Source organism: Stenella coeruleoalba, assembly GCF_951394435.1.
Source record: "Stenella coeruleoalba genome assembly, chromosome: 17".
Lineage (NCBI taxonomy): Eukaryota > Metazoa > Chordata > Mammalia > Artiodactyla > Delphinidae > Stenella > Stenella coeruleoalba.
Window position 1 is genome coordinate 32,219,328 of NC_137163.1, and position 18,327 is coordinate 32,237,654.

Here is an 18,327-nt window from a genome sequence, read left to right on the forward strand (position 1 = left end):
ATTTTCATATTTCCTATTATCTTAAATTAGTAATAAACTTATTTCATTACATAACATGTAGTAACACAACTTTCTGGAATATCTATGACTATCCCAACAGAAAATTAAGCTAATATTTCACTTGTTTATGCAAAATTTGATTTATTCTGATTCCACCAAGTAATTTTTCCGAGTGGAACGTGAAATATCAGGATATACACTTACACTTCTTTGACACTATCTTTTAATAATTGAAATATATAATCGTGAGTGAAATCCAGAGAATTATTTCAAATGTGTTGCTAAGTTCTATGTCCTTGAAAGGATACTATTATTTTTACAGCAAACAGGCCACTCTTTAGGAAATATTCCTTAAAAAAACTCTTTAGTGAAAACATTGTTTGAAGATTATAATCAATGTTTTAAATATTACTTATATTTTCTTTCCATATTCATCAATAATATGAATTATATGATTTCCATAGTGTGAAATGAAAATTGTTTAATAAGTGGAACATGACAAGAACCACAGTAGAAGGTAGAAATTTACTGAAATGTTCCACCACAGTTAAGGGGAGGGGAAAGCTTTCATATTTTAAACTTTGATAACACAGTAGAAGGTCAAGATAGGCTCCTGCTCCCACAGTTGGGTAAGAAAAGGTCTTACTAGGTGAGAACTAAGATTATTGCTGAGAAAATCGAAAGCAGCAATGCCTAAGTCTCATATATAATACCCAGCTTCATAGCAGGTTCTTTAAGGAACTGAGATATAAAACTTGCCAACTTCCACCCAAATTCTTAGTGAGTTTTAATTTTAAGGTAAGAACTTATAAATAATTAATTTTGAATAGTAGCAACTGAGGCATGGGAAATAATAGATAACCGTTTGCAAGGCATAAAATATTTAAGTGTTTACCTGGGTTTCTGAATTTGGGGTCTATCTTTCAATGTAAATAGTTTCCTTTGTGATCCTACTTATTTACTTTATTTTACCTTATGTATTTCAAAATATTATTCTAAAAAGGGTAAACAGATTTTACAAGACTGACAAAATCAAGCCATATACAAGTTAGGAAACACTGACCTGTATATTTAAATCTTTCTTAGGTAAATAATTTGGTTGTCTTTTAAAAGTGATTTAATATCTGTCAGAATTCTATTCTTAAATAGTTTACATTTTCTGATATATATGTTTATAATAGTTCAGAGTTTGTATGTGCCATTTACCTGGATAGATACAGATTATAGCTCTGCTTATTTAGTGGCTGCTATTCCAAACTGCAAGCATTTGCAGAGGATACTCCACAAATAGAGCTAATTCATATTTTTTTAAACCACAGAATTTATTTTCTTACAGCTCTGGAGCCTGGAAGTTCAAGATCAAGTAGTTGGCAGGGTTGGTTTCTCCTTAAACTTCTCTCCTCGGCTGGTACATGGCTGTCTTCTCCCTGTGTCTTCACATCTTTTTTTTTTTTAACATCTTTACTGGAGTATAATTGCTTTACAATGGTGTGTTAGCTTCTGCTTTATAACAAAGTGAATCAGCTATACATATACATATATCTCCATATCTCCTCCCTCTTGCGTCTCCCTCCCACCCTCCGAATCTCACCCCTCTAGGTGGTCACAAAGCACTGAGCTGATCTCCCTGTGCTATGGGGCTGCTTCCCACTAGCTATCTATTTTACATTTGGTAGTGTATATATGTCCATGTCACTCTCTCACTTTGTCCCAGCTTACCCTTCCCCCTCCCCATGTCCTCAAGTTCATTCTCTATGTCTGTGTCTTTATTCCTGTCCTGCCCCTAGGTTCTTCAGAACCATTTTTTTTCCTTTTTAGATTCCATATATATGTGTTAGCATACGGTATTTGTTTTTCTCTTTCTGACTTACTTCACTGTGTATGACAGACTCTGGGTCCATCCACCTCACTACAAATAACTCAATTTCGTTTCTTTTTATGGCTGAGTAATATTCCATTGTATATACGTGCCACATCTTTATCCATTCACCTGTCGATGGACACTTAGGTTGCTTCCATGTCCTGGCTATTGTAAATAGAGCTGCAGTAAACATTGTGGTACATGACTCTTTTTGAATTATATTGACTGACACTATTGAAACAAGACCCAGTATTGTAACAACCCAGCTTTAAAAGCATATGATAGTACATGCAGATTTGATGAGGATTTCTAAGGGAAAAATCATTTTATAATGATCAAGTGAAGTTGTATGTTTTCAATCATTTTTCCTCTCGTATAGTCGCCTTTGAAAGATTTTTTAATTTCCAGGTATCTGGCACAGCTTCCTACTTATTTCATCACCTTTGCTACTTACTTCTCCTAGTCTCAAAGTACATGGGAGTTACGCAGCGTAACAGAAAAGAATAGGCCAGTGAGCATTTTCTTTCACTTATATACAACCATTGCAATGATACAACTCCAGATCAACATAAGCTCAATGTAGACTATCTCTCTAAATACGATAGAAGAATACTAAAAAAATGAAAAACAAACATCACAGTGCTTCAAAGTATTATTCAGATATCAATGAAAATTGTCCTAGAATGTAACTCAGACTTTAGAGTCTATGTTAAATCAGACAGACTTATTTTGCATTTATACTGTAAAGATAAGTAAATGTAATAGGGTTTTTTTTAAATAGACTTGTAAAAAGTAAAGCTACTTAGGAATTACTATTTTTTCTTTTTTATAAAGAAATTATTTCTTTATAAAGCTGAAATCTTAAAAATAAATTTGGATGTATCTCTGAAGGACAAGAAGTATAATCTCATGTTTGGGGCAAGAAATGACTTCCCTACATCTATATTATGTAATATAGTAAGCTGATTAACAGCAGCAGCATTATACTTTGGATAAAACACCTTCAACGTTTAGAGATTGTCTGAGCATTAGCTGCATAATTGAAGAAATAAATATATTACAGAATTTTAAAATGAGATATTTTAGGGTAATTAATATAAAATATGTTATATATTTGTATAACATATCAAGTAATTTACAGCAATTATATGATTCAACTCTATAATTTTCATGGTCATCATATTGTGCAAGGTACAGTTTAACTTTTTAAAAACTCTATATTATTTTAGCATTGCTTCCAAAATTATTTTAGCATTGCTTCCAAAGTTAAGAGAATTGCAAGTACATAAAATACCATGGTAATAAGTACATATTCAGAAATACTTATTTACCATGTATATGAAGAGTAATATTTTATTATTTTGGAGGAAGATAGATTAATTTTCCTTGGGCATGACAGCATTTTTTTTTTTTACAGAACATTTCTGTTCAGTTAAACATTAAATTCTGTATGTTAGTTAAAAGTAAATGATTTTATTCAAAAATAACAGCAATATCTAGGGTCAGCCAAGTTAATAACAATCTAACATGTGAAAATGGTAATAATACACATATTGATGAGAGAAACCAAACACTTTTAATGTAGAAAAACATGTTACTATTTCTCATAACCCTATTTTATCAACAAAAAGAGAAGTAAAGTGTTCCCTTATCTATAGAAGTATTTTCTAAAAAATAGTCAATGTTGGAAACAGCAAGAAGAAAAGATTACCCCAATTTTGTCCAGAACAATAAAGATATATTGTATTAGTAGACATGCACACACAGAAACATGTAAAATATAAATATCTTGAGGATATTTTGAGTATTTTATTAGTAGTAATAGCAGTTATAGTAGTTATAATTCTCAATGTTATTTCATTTTTACTTCAAAAATAGCAGAAACAAAACAAATAAGCAAGATTATTTACTCAGCAACTACAGCAAATTAATACATCTTTAAAATATGTTTTTTGGGGGCTTCCCTGGTGGCACAGTGGTTGAGAGTCTGCCTGCCGATGCAGGGGACACGGGTTCGTGCCCCGGTCCGGGAAGATCCCACATGCCGCGGAGCGGCTGGGCCTGTGAGCCATGGCCACTGAGCCTGCGCGTCTGGAGCCTGTGCTCCGCAATGGGAGGGGCCACAACAGTGAGCGGCCCGCGTATCGCAAAAAATATATATATATATATGTTTTTTTAAAATCCTGAGAGATGATATAATTATCACCTATCTATAAAATTCTTATTTTACTAAATAGTTTCCGTTTTCAGTGGATGTTGAAGTATAATACCATTTTGTTAACTGTAAGAAATTCAAGTTATCTCACTAAAGCATTGATAGTATGTTTTCCCTTCCCAGGTCCTCAAAGATTCCATAAAATAACAAACATCTTAAAGATGTATCTCTAAAGAACCAAATTATGCATTGCTATTGTATGACATGAGTAAATGTGATTAGGCATATTCCTCACTCTAGAATACCTGAGTGCCATGTTCAAAAGTTTCACTGGTCAACTTTGAACAATTCACTGGCATTTCTTTTGTTTGCTAGTTTTACATGGATAGTGGAAACTCCTCATATACACTGCTGCCTGCTGCCCCTAGCTGTTACTTCATAATGTCAGTTCAAATCACATAGAGGTAGTAGTCAGAGGACTGATTAATCCCCTCCTAAATACACATACATACACACAGAACAAAAGGTATGCACATTTTCAGGCACAAATACTATCTGCCTCAGTCACTAATGATGACATGATGTCTAACAGTCAAAATTACTAGAAACACCAAAAAGCAAGAAAGATAAGTCCCACTGTCAAGAGACAAAGCAATCAACAGAGTCAGACTCAGCTAGGACACATGTTGGGACTATCAGGCAGGGAATTTAAAATATTATATGATTCGCATGTTAAAGACTATCTTAGAAAGGATGGACAATATCTTCTGCATGAAAAGCTGAAGAAATATCAGCAGATAGACGGCAACCATAAAAAAGAGTCAAATGGGAGGCCAGTAGTGAAGAAGGACGCCATGTGCTGTGCAGTCCTGGGCCTGGCACACAGTGGGTGGGATGAAGACGACTTCTGAGTAGCACTTGGAGGACACAGTGCAGAATCCATCCATTGATGGAGCCCTGGTCACAGATTCACAGGGACTTAACCTGGGCTGCCGTGGGACCCGGTCAGATGAGCAGGCTTGGGTGATATCGTTCTAGCCCAGCAAGCAGCTAAGCTAACCTCTGACCCCACTGATATTCCTGTGTTGTGTCTAGAATCAGACAATGGGAACATCATGATCCAGAAACACAAAGGCGTCACAGTGGCATTGCACAAAATGGCCTTCTGACGTCCCATGTCAGTTCTCCAGAAGCCTGTGATAGGGACTACAGTCTACCTATGTTAATTATCTTAAAGAGTTATTAGAGTTTCAATAGTTAGGTCATTCATTTAATATGCATTGGACATTTTTCTATTAATTTTAGAGTAAGCACTTTTTGACATTGTATGGACTGACCTATCAAAATGTTAGTAAGAAAAGATCTTGTTTTGAAGCAACAGGTCTAGATCACTTTGTATATAGAATTTTGTTATGGTCAGTAAATCTGGTTGGAGGGGAGAAAAAGAGTCAAATGGAAATACTAGAAATAACAGAAAGTAGAATGTGGTAAAATGTTAGAAAATTAGCTTGGAGTCAGTTTATAGAGATCTTAAACATCTAGTTAAGAGGTTAAGACAGGGTTTAATTTTCAATGAGAGTGACCAAAAAGTTCTGAACAAAGGTACTTTTTAAGTGATGAATTAAGAAGATGACTTCAGCAGTAGTGTATGGAATGAATTAGAGTAGGAAAAGGCTGACTTGTAGTAAAAGTTTGGAAACAGAAGAAGGTATGGATGACAAACATAAATCACAATGTACAAAATATACAATATACAGAATTATACAAACAGAATTTTAAGGTTAGAAGGAATCTCAGAAATTGTATAATTCAATCTCTCTCATTTTAGAAATAAGCAAACTAAGGCTCACAGAAACTTGGTCAAAGTCACACAATTAGATATTTTTTGAGCTGGAATTTGAATTGTGCTTTCTTGGTTCTAAAGCCTGTTAACTTCTTTGACCAGGGATGGCTTTTTTTTTTCCTCTATATAACGTTTGGCAAATCACCATATGAATTAAATGAAAGACATGAATAAACCAAGGAAAGAGCCTGAAATTCCCAGCCTCCAAAATGAAAGGATGATCTAGTAACAGAAATAGAAGAATTCTTGGGAAGAACGAGAGTAACTTCAGGTTTGGACTTAAATTTGTGAAGCGTTGCAAGAATATTCTTGTACAGATGTCAGTCAGATAATCAGACAGTTTGAGAAGTCACTGTATTATATTAATATTTCACTATTCATTAGAGAGGCTAAAAAGAGAAGTGGTTAATAATGGCAGATGCAAGGACATAACAAGGATAAATATGTGTAAAAAGATACAGCAAATAAGAACCATGGAGAAAATCATTTAAAATAAAGTGCTGGAAGCAGAGGTCAGACTGTAGAGGGTTAATGCTTAGGAGCTGATGAAGGAGTGGAGAAAGCATATGTAAAAATACATAGTCAAGAAACATGACCCAAGTAAGAGAGAGAAACTGATCATTCTCAAGGGAGCTTGAAGGTGTGGCAGAATAGAAAGAAGGTATTATCAAGGAGATTTCAACAGTCCTCCGTAACAACAATTTGAGGAAAAACAAATTAGTAAAGTAAGAGAGATTGAAATGTAAGGGAAACAAGAAATAATGAATGGAGGAAAATTCCAGAGAAATTAAGAAAGCGTACAGTCAGAAACACAAATAGATTACTTGTGATGGAGAAGAAAATGCTTCTAAGAGGAAAGGAGGTTTGTAACAATGCAAAGAAATTAAGGCAAAAAGGGGAGGGGTAGCTCAGGAAGTGTGAATTACTTAGATTTGATCCCATTCACTAAGGGCTTTCAGTATACTTCTCAGATAGGGCATCTACAGGAAAACATTCTACATTCCACACAGGAATCTCATCCTCCTGTGACTCCACTAGTTTTGTCAGAAACCTTTCTCTAATTAGGGTCCTAGTCATGGCCCCAAATACCTTAAGAAAAGACCATTCACTGCCTCTCTTCAAACGCTATGGCATCCCTCAGCACTACTCTAGCCTCAGGTCAGACCCTTCCCAGAACCTAACTCAGTTCTGGCACCAAAACAACTTCCAATTCTGGCACCAAAACAACTTAGGATAAATTTAGGATAGTTGAGGTATATCACTTCTATTTAAGCATCTTATCTCTGTAATTCTTAGTATCAAGTAAAGGGCAAGCCCAATTGCCCCCGATATCTTCTCTCTAAATTCTTCATTTCTTGTATTCTCTTCTGTACCACTTTAATATTCTCTGATTCTCTTAGCTATATTTTCAAGAATCCTTATCCACTGTTAACTAACTTCCTTACGTCATCAACCATTCTGTAGAATGGTTTCTGCATATCCCTACCTTAAATAACATTTAGCTCAACGCTGCAGACTCTCCTTCCAGTGTAACTCTCACCTGCAGAAGCTACTTATTCTTTCACATTTCAAAGTCCATGGATTTAGGAGAGATTGGTTCCCTAGAGACACTCTGGCCATTACTCTCCCACTGTAATGTACATGTCCTTATTTCTATTCAGCATGCCCCTTGGCTATAAGATCCATTATTAATTCAGGTTGCTAATATCTATCCCACTTCCAATCACTATCCCTTAGTCATTGATAATTTGAGGAATTGGGTGTCTGCTGTCTTCTTTACCGTAATTCCTATGGTAATGCTAGGAGATTTCAATGCACGTGCAGAAAACTGTTCAATAATCTTGAACCACAACTCTTGGATCTTCAAAACTTCAATAATTGTCACTTTTTTCCTGCATCAGCGCTCCCTCCTAGGGAAACACTGTGGATCTTAGAATCCAATGAAACTATTTAAACTCAGAAATATTAAACTCCAATATCTCAAACTGATGACAATCATTATTTCTGTCAGGTGTTTTATAATCTCACTCCCAACTTACTTAATCTCCATTTGATACTTTTTGTTCCTTGGTCCAACCAATTCCTGCCAGTATATAGCACCCTCTTTGCTTTTCTTCCATCCTTCTCATCCTAGACTCTGTGACTGATCATCTGAACCCCTCCTATAAAAACACTCAGATTCCCTTTTATACCAAATCTTCCAAACATTCATCAAAACCCTAAAATTGGTTCAATTCAATAATCTGATTCTTCAACATCTAGGCAACTGGGTATTGCTTAAGCAAAGCATACATTCATACAGGTTGGCACATTACAAATTCATGGTTTCCAACATTTGCCGTGGTTGCATAACCAAAAATCTTTTTACTTATATTTAATCAGTTCCCATCAGTTTTTACCCAACAACTATTTAAACTTTCTCATTTTCAATCAAACATCATATTCAACCTCTGGGAATCCTCAGGAATTTGTCTCAAAAACAATCATGTAATCTCTATTACAGCAACAACAAAATTGAGGTTATCAAACAAAATTACCTTCAATTTAACATCCTTTAAAAACTTACTTAGTTCCAACTCTCTCATCTATTTTCCTCCTGTCTCAATGGTAAATAAGAGCTTCTTTATGTTTACAAACTCCACCTGTGTGGCTAGCCCTACCTACTGCTCTAAGACCTTTCTTCCAGTCATCCTCTTTTTTTCCTGTGTTTTCAACCTATCTTTTTTTCCTAAAGCATTCTTTCCTCCAAGCCTATCAACACAGGGTATATTTCTTATTCTAAAAGAAAGAAACCTACTCTGGTATCACATACCCCTATCTAATACTTCTCCTCCACACTCTTCTGGTGTATTTATTTTCTTATCTCTCAGTCATGCCTCAGGCCACTGAATTCTGCCCTTCTTCCCTCACTACCCTTCCAAAATCATCAGTGGAAGTCACCAATGACTTCTCCCTTGACAAATCAATGGGCATTTTTCATTTATTATTTTTATTGCTGACATTATTTCTTCTTTCTTATAACTCTAATTTTTTAGCTCTATTCTTCTTACTTTTCTCATTCTTCCTTCACTATGTCCTTCAGAAATTTCTCTTCCTTCATCTACCACTTAAATGATAATGTTTCCCATGGCAGAGGAAAACTCCTTGGCTCCATTTCATGGGTAGTCTTTCTGGTTGATTTCACTTTCATTTTGTGGCTACTTCCCACTAGTAGTAAATTTACTCGCAAATTGCTCTACGTAGACTAAACTACTTTAAGCTTGAAAATTATTTATTTTACTCCTTGCTAGAGGTTTCCTCTTAGCCCTCTCAATAATTCCAAAACTGAACTTGTCTCTCACCGAAACTGATTCCTCTCCTAACAATTCCCCCCATCTTTTTAAGGTACCACAGGCACCCAGTTACCCAAGCTGTAAGACTAGGAGCGTTTCTTGACTCTTGGTTCCCCCACAACATCCAAATCCCATTGTTTACCAAGTATTATTGATTTTAATTGATTAACTCTCATCTTCTATCTCTCCATCCACTACCTTACTTAGTTCAGGCCCTCAAAGAGTTTCTGCTGTCCTAGAACAAGGCAAATACCTCGGTATGTGCTTTTCTTTTCCATACCCTTTTCTCTCAAATCAACCACCCACAGAGTCTCTAGAGTAATTATTCTAGAGTGAATAAATGTATTATAGCCATCCCCAAACTAAAACTCTTCAAAGTACCTCTATCACATACAGTCTTAGACCTAAGTTCCTTAAGAGAGTATACAAGGTTATTCATAATCAGGACTATCTCTATCATTCCAGATTCATTTCTTGCTATTCCCTGCCTTGTGGCTAATGCTCCAACAGCACTAAAACACGGTGTTTATTACTTTAGTAACTTTGCTCATATATTTCTTGAAAATTCCACCAACATCCTACCTTACCTCCTCCTAAATAATTCTAATTCTTCCTTTAAGATATAGCCTAGTTGTCATCTCCTCCATCACATTTTTATGTAAAAGTTGCCACGTTGTCCACCAGCAATGTCAGTGATTCCTTAATATGCTATGTATAGCTTTAAGTAAAGATAATTACTAGGAGGAAAAGTAGGGCTGGGGGTAAATTTTAAAATATAAAAGATATATTTATTGAAATAAAGGATATATCTTAAAGGGAAATCAATAAAAGGCAACCTGATATCCATTCTAAATATGTTTGTTTAAACGTTGAATGTGTTTTAAAATACACAATGATCAGAGATAATTTTGCACTGGTCAGCATAACCTGTTCAGAAGAAAAAGAAGTTTTGATTCTTAATATTAGTTAAATATTTGTTTCCTGAAGTAATATAAAAGAAGTTTAGCAAACATTATTTAAGCTTCTCTTCATCTGTTCCAAAGAGAAAGCACTCATAATATTTCATTTTACAAACATGAAACAGAGAGACCAATTGTTCTGATTCTTCACATATTGGAGATGCCATGTTGAGTTTACTACATTTATTCCATTCAGAAAATTCCAGATTTCATACAGCCAAACTATGGTCTACTTGGAACTATTAACATATATTTATTCACAGAAAGGGAATTCCCAGACCATGATAGTTAATGCCATCTTGAAATCTAGACCAGGAAACTGGATACTTAGAAAGTTGGTGCCAATTTCTTTTCATTCTTTCCACAATCCTCAATAAAGAGGTCACTTTTCCTTTAAATGTTCAGTTATTTTTTCTCAAGTAGGTAGTTAGGGAGAACTTGGGTAATTTAGATAAAAAACCATTTGGCAAGAGACAGAGATTGATCCACATTTGGACTTTGTCAAATAGGTAAAAGCAGAACAATGTAGCAAGGGAACTGAGGATATTTCTGAGAATGGATTCAACCTCTGGATATGTAAGTAAGTAAAGAAAAGTGGAGACTAATTGGGAAAGGTAAATGGGTAAAGAGAGTGGAGTTGTCTATTGAGATAAAAGAACCAATGAGTTAAAAGTAACTCAATGAAAGAATAAGAAGGAACCATGTGTAGTTCTTGTCCAAGAGTGAAGTATTTTGTATTAATTGTAAATGGAAAGTAACCTTTAAAAAGTATATAAAATATTAAATTTTTTTAAAAAATTAAAAAGATTTCAAAGGTAGAACAATTTCAAGTGACGATAATATTCAGAGCATGGCCATGGGAGTGACTGAGTGAAGTAGAACTGGGGGTAAAGTTCACTACCTCCAATTTGAGATGGTCAAGGAAGTGAGTGGGTGCTGAATAGATCATTCAGGTGAATGCTAACAGCACTCAGGCTCATGGCAGAAATTGTGATAAAGAGGAAAACTAAAGCCACATGCATAAAATAGCATAACCAAGAGGTCAACAGATGATATCAATGTGTAAGGGAAATGGGTGATTGTGTTCAGTTGTATTACCTACAAAGGTTCAGGGGTTAAACAAGAAGCATGGAATGTTACAGTAATAAATAAAGAAGAAGGGATAGGTGACTAGAAGAGTTTTTATATTTTCAACAATCCCCAGAATCTCATAGTGGATTTAAGTGGGAGTCAGCGGGACCGAGTAACTCAGGAAGTTAGCAGAGTGAAATAAATGATCAAAGTCACTTTAAAAAAAAAACAAAGGAAGGAAATATTAAGCTGAATGTTCAGTACAGCACTTACTACTTCTTTGGAAGAGGCATACGAATGCAATAGGCAAGGAGCTTATAGGTAGATGCAAGGAGTATAACCAACCATATATTCTGGTTCTTGGTTCGGGTAGTAGATTCATAAATGCTTATTTTATTACTATGCTTTGAAACATGCACACATTCTTTTGTATGTGTCAAAGTAATAACGATAAAAGGTAATATTTTTAAAAGCAACTAAAGACTGCATTCTCACAAAATCTATCCAACTTTTCCAGAGTAGGTATACACTAGACTCACAGATTTGAATCATTTAAGTGACAGCAAATCTTATAGTAAGTTATTTGATAACTTGTTTTCTAAAACTGATTTTTCTAACCTTGTATTACTTTAATATAAACATCAATGATATTGTATTTCCTGAATATAAACTAAATTATGGCACAAAAGACAATTCAGAAATCTCTCTATCAAAATAGGCCAGCTAGGCTGAGACTGAGAATTTGAGTAAGTATATGAAATTGATAACCAACCTAGAGCTGATAAAGAACTGGTTCTATCTATGTTGGGTTACTGAAAGAATAAATGATATGAAGCAGACAAGCTACTTATTGATAATTAAGAAAAATACAGAGTATAAAAAACTAATGTGGTTCATGATCTTAATGTATATTTAACTGGAAAGATACCAGTGTAAGAAGAATAAGCCTATAATCAGTAATGTCTCATTCACGCCACCCACCTTAAGAAAGGTCTTGCCCAATTATAAGGATTATAAAACTGTTTTTTGCCCAATTATAAATTATAAAACTGCTTTTCACATTTCTGTAAGATAAATGTATGATCATTGCAACCAAAAAATAGTCTGAATGTAATATACAGCAATAATAAAAATAAAAGTCATTAACAACAACAAAGTAAAAATTATTTAGTATTGAAGCAAAATAACAGAAAAAGAGACTGAGAAATGTAAAAGAAAATAAAATATAGCAATAACCACTATCATATAATAAACTGGAAGGCACTAAATTTCAATTACATTTACTGAAAGACATCACAAAATTTGAATTAGGAATTTATTATTGATGATATCTCTATGTTTCCTTCCACATTTGTCTAAATGAATTCAATCCTTAGGAATTTACCCATTAGTTTCAATTATTTTTTTCTAAGCTCTTTCATTATCAACTATTAATTAACTAAACTAATAGGATAAAAGTGATCACACATAACCCAAATCACTTTGAAACCATAGTCAGAGTGAGTACAGCACATAATTCCTTATCTATACAGCTAAATCCACAACCACATTATTATTGCCGTTTTCTCTGCCTACCGGGCCTAAAAATGTTGTCACTGAACTGGCTCAAATCACTAAAGCTACGTTTAGCCTTGAGAAACTGCAAGCTTTACAGACCTTCTTTCCCCACTCGATTTCCTTCTAGGATTAACTAGAAAGCTAATCTTCCTTTCTGTTAAATGCCAGGTAATTTATATTTCCCTTCAGTACAAGGAGAATGGTGGTAGACTAGAAATACTGGGTCTGGGTAGACAGACTCAGTATTCTCCAGGGATCTGGGTTCATCTACTATAACCAATGAGTAGATCACAGCCACCTTTGACAAGGTAACCATAAACCTGAGTTTACCCTCATAAACCTCAGCCCAACCTAAGCACTTTCAAGGACTGACTGCAGAGGGAGGTGGGGGAAGTGGGTTGTTAAGATATGTACCAATCAACTAGTTCTGCCTAAATATCTAATTATCAACTAGTGCTGCAGAGGAAGGTGGGCTGTCAAATGCAATTAATTTTTAATAATACTGTTATTCTACTTTTGTATGTAATAAGAGTCAAATGTAATTTCTGGTGAGTTAAACGTTTAGAATCATCAGAGATGATCCTAGCCCATTAAGGGAAGCTATATTTTTGACATCCTAACACAATTAAAGTGTTTATATATGCTTTATTTTCTACTATTTTATAAGGATAATACTTCTATGTTTCATCAATAACCATATATGTATATATAAAAAACAAAAATAGAAGTGAGTTATATCATATCAATAGATAGGCACATGCAATTCTACGAACAGACTCAATTGTAAGAAAAATATACCTGCCATCCCTGTGATGATGTTCAATGGTCTGACTGTATCTGGAGCGAGGTAGAGTAAGAAAATGACTGCAAGCATGGTAGAAACAAGAATATAAATGAGACTCAGGAAAGAAATGAGAAAGTACATTTTAATTTTTAAAAGTGAGATTCAAAAAAGATAAGCAGATAGTAAGCAAAGCAAATGAAAACTGTTACTGGAAAGCTTGCTCCTTCCTCCCAATGTCCATTGTAATATGGCAGTGCTAAAGGTTAAAATATGCTAAATATTCTAAAACAAAACACAAGAAAATGTAACAAATTGAGATTAAACAAATAATATTTCAAAATAAAATCTTATCAATTATCACTCAAACATCTTTAGCACCATCTATAAAATGTTATACAATACAGATGCTTTCTCATTTTTTAGGAGGAAAGGTAGAAAGAGAAAAATAATAAAATAACCAGAAAGCTTAAGACGAAAATAATAAAAGAGGTAATTTCTAATACTTATCACACTTAGGAGATTTTATAAGGTAGCTATTTCTTTTTCAATCATTACTAATTAAAAGTAACTAAAAGAGTTTATAAAATTCCATTTAGAAAGGAGCAAACTGATTCAAATTCCTTTAATTGAATACTAATTTTATTTTGTAAATGTATCAGATGCTATCCATTTTCCATTCACTATGTTTATTATATGTTTATTACATGCTATTGGCTCTGCTACACTTCATGCCTCATGACTACCATAAGCCATCAAAGTAGCACATTGACCTTTTTACCCTTCTGTAGCTGATTCTCTTCTTTCTATAGCACTGATCTAAAATTTTCTATTTTTTTAAGTCTTTCATGTCAAAACACTTAATTTTGGCAGATGATCATTATGTTTCAGTAAAAAATGGAAACCAATCTTGGTCTCTCTCAACACCTCTAAATATAGAGTACATATATATTTATATCTCCACTTGTCCTCTTTTGCAGCAAACGAAGAGGCAATTCCTCTACTTGTAATCCTACTTCCCACATGACCTTGCTTCATTCATTTTTGTCTCATGCCTTCCCTTCCACAACTGCACTTAATCCTAAAAATAAAACTTCACTAACCTTGCCTTCCTCTGACTTTTTTTCATCATAAAACATCTTAGACATATCTACAATTCTTGCTACCACTTTCTCACTTCTCATGCTTAAAGCTTACTGTGATTTGATTTCTGTCTCTATCATTCTCTTGAAGCTGTGAATATTACCTGTGAAATTCTAAAAAGTCCTTTAATTTCCTCTTGATCTTCATCACACTCCACTTATCTATGGTTTTAGACAATGATTTTCAACCTCTATTTCTTGATACTCTCTTGGTTTCTGAAACACTATTCTCTCTGGCTATTAGAAATTTAGAATGGATAACCAACAAGGCCCTATTGTATAGTCCAGGGAACTATATTCAATATCCTGTGATAAACCATAATGGAAAAGAATATTTAAAAATGTCTATATGTGTATAACTGAGTCATTTTGCTGCACAGCAGAGATTGGCATGACATTGTAAATCAACTATACTTCAATGAAAAAAAATAGTGTTTATATAACACTTAACTATGTGCCACATACTCCATTAAAGCTTTGTCTAGATCTCATTTGCTTCCCGTAACAACTCTTTGAGATAGGGTCTAGTATTCCCACAGACAGAGAAACTAGGCTGTGAGTGCTTGCGCACAGCCGTAAAGTAAGTAGCAGGACTGGTTTCAAACTCAGGGCTTTCTTCAGCCAAAATTCAGGCTCTTAACATGTACACATTGGTCCGGTCTCTGCCTATTAAGTGCTTCTTTATCCATTTCACTTACTGATTCCCTTTCTTTTTATTCCTCAGAGACAGTGGTTTCCCAAGATTTGTTCCTCGACCTTCTTTATACTCCAACACCTTCTTTCTGGATAATATTATTTGTTTTTATAGTGTAAATTCTCACTTTGGTTTAGCCTTGATTTGTCTTTGGGTTTCACATTTCCAGGCGCTTCCTGGGATCGCCACATGGCTGCTTGAGTGTCATGTAGGCATTTTAGAAAAACACATGTTAATTGTGAGACAAGCAAGACATTGGCCTATTTGGACATCTGGTGCTACATTTGTGAAATAAGGGGGCTGGAGCAGTAGTTTTCCAACTTTCTTTTTGGGTGGAAGACCAGTTGTTTTTCAAACAAAATTTTATGTAAAACCAATATTTAGGAATTCAATAAAATCAAAATGGCACTGCTACAGAGGGAGGAAGAAGCTTAGACCCTACCCATTTGGCTTCATCCTTACCTACAACAGCAATTCTTCATGTACCCCTTTAGAACATAGTACCCTATAATCTCTAAAGGCCCTTCTAGTTTCATATATAACTCTTTAATCCCCCTTTGGAATTTAATATAATACTTTAGCTATTCCTTTTCTTTTAATTCCACTTTCAACTAAGGATTTAAATATTTACTTAATAAACCAAGCTTTAAAATCTCAAAATTTAACTCCTCCATTTTCCTTATTTTCCACATTCAATTGATTTACAAACATTGCTCATTCTAATGCCTGAATAACTCAGATTTATTCCTTCTTTTCCTTTTCTTCTGCCACTACCTTAAATCAGGCTTACCATGTTCACTGAAATAACCTTCTATTAGGTCTCCTTTCCTTCAGAATCCAACCCTCTCCTGGTCCACTCTGTCTATGGAAGTATGTTTCTGATCATGTAGGCACATTGCTCCAAATCCTTCAATGGCTTCCCATATCAAAAAACAAGTATATATTCTTTTAAAATGGTACACCAACTAAGTTGTAAGCTACATTCAATCTTCATCTCCTATTACTTCCCTTTTCCCATACCACAACTTTTTATCTAGGTACAACAGACTACCTAAGATTCTCTAAATATTTCCCATACTCTCCTGACTTCCAGACTCTGTTCATGCTCATCACTCATCCAAGAATGCCCATCATACTCCCTGTCTCCACTTCATTGCCTTTCAAAATTCTTCTCATTTTTAAAGTCCAACTTCTCTTTGAAGGTCTTTCCAATAGATACAAGCAAGTAATTTTCTCTCCAATCTGTTCCAACACTACTATGCTTAGGCCACCCAGTCTTCTACATTTTATAACTAGTTGGTATACTGTATAATTAGTTGGTATGAATTACTTAGTATAATCAGTTGGATCATCTGTTTATCTAGACCAGGAGGAAGCCTATTTTAAATCTTTGTGCATAATGCTTGACCCACTCAATAAATATATTTTGGGTTGAACTAAAAAGTATAACACAATTACACTGTTTTCATGGTCAACCTACTGTCCAAAGAGAGCAGTTGTTCACATAATCATAGAAACATTCTAGAACTGTAAACAAAAAATTACAAACCTATGTAGTATAAGAAAATAGGGAAAATGGTATCAAAAAGAGACTTTCTTGGCTTTACAAAGAGGAGAAAGAAAATCCAGCAGTAGTGATGTTGGGATTTATTGCATTAAAAAGGAATCAACTGTCTCTGAAAATTACTTAAGAGTAACAAAAATGTGTAAAATTCAAAGCTTGTTAAAATTTTCATATCATAGAACATATATATCATCATCCAATTTCTAATATTTTCCTTGGGGAGGTTTATAATTAATTTTGTCTCTATAACATGAAAGAAAACATTGTACAGGAATCACCTTCATCAAGCAACAGTTTGTTTTATTTCCCTTTTTGTGATGGTTAATTTTATGTGTCAACTTAATTGGCCAAGGGGTGTCCACATTAAACATTATTTCTGGGTATGTATGTGAAGGTGTCTCAGGATGAGATTCAGGATGGAATCAGTAGATTTCCCTCTTCATTGTGGGTGGGCATCAGGCAATCTGGTGAGAGCTTGAGTAGAACAAAAGTAAGAAGAAGGAGGAATTTTTCCCTTTTTTCCTGCCTCATTTTTGAGCTAGACATCTCATAACTCTCTGGCCCTCTGACTGAGATTTATACCATCATCTCTCAGGTTCTCTGGCTTTTGGACTTGGTCTGAATTACACCACCATTTCATGGGTCTCCACCTTGCAGACAGCAGATGGTAGAATTTTTCAGCCTCCATATTCATGTGAGCCAATTCCTCAAAATAAATCCCTCTCTCTCTATCCAACCTACTAGTTCTGTTTCTCTGGAGAACCCTGACTATATACTTTTCTATAGATATGTTATACCTCTTAACCTAATCTGGTCATGATCCCCCCTTGAGATGGAGTGAAAAGTATAAAGACGCATCTATGAATATTACACAAATTAACCATACTGTTTTAGTAAGCCCCCTAAAATCCACTTAAGATACAGAAGTCCTTTGCTGCATCCAATTAGTACAACTTAAAAACATTTTATTTATACTTCTCTATTAAAGTATTCTTACTTTTCTCCCCAAATTAACAGATATTATAAAATCTAAGCAATAGGCATGAATATTCATAATGAGTTAAAGTTGTTATATTACAAAATGCATTTAATCCAATTTGTTTGAAATTTTTAAAAAATTGAGCAGAGCTGTAATTCACTGTAAAAGAATAAAATAGAAAACTAAAAAAGTGACTAAATTTTAAAAAGAGAAAGAAATGAAGTAACAGATTCTCAAATCATGAGAAAAAAATATCACTATTCAAAGAACTGAACAAGATTACTGATCCAATTTCCTGACACACTCTGATTCTTACTAAGAAATATAATCTTTGAAGACAAAACAAAATTATATTTTTAATGAATTATCCTTCTATATATTTCATTAGC

General features: G+C 34.3%; 1 protein-coding gene across 40 annotated transcripts in view; it reads right to left on the reverse strand.

Annotated features, from left to right (window-relative positions):
• RIMS2 (regulating synaptic membrane exocytosis 2) overlaps positions 1 to 18,327 on the reverse strand; it is a gene marked incomplete at its 5' end in the record, with an annotated part of 603,587 nt that overhangs the window by 187,699 nt on the left and 397,561 nt on the right. For 24 of the 40 annotated variants that reach the window (XM_079901300.1, XM_079901311.1, XM_079901291.1 and 21 more), the window contains one exon: positions 13,577 to 13,642. The exons of the other annotated variants lie outside the window; for them this stretch is intronic. In XM_079901300.1, coding sequence (XP_079757426.1) covers positions 13,577 to 13,642 — 66 coding nt within the window. The remainder of the gene's footprint in view (positions 1 to 13,576; positions 13,643 to 18,327) is intronic. 40 annotated transcript variants of the gene reach the window in all.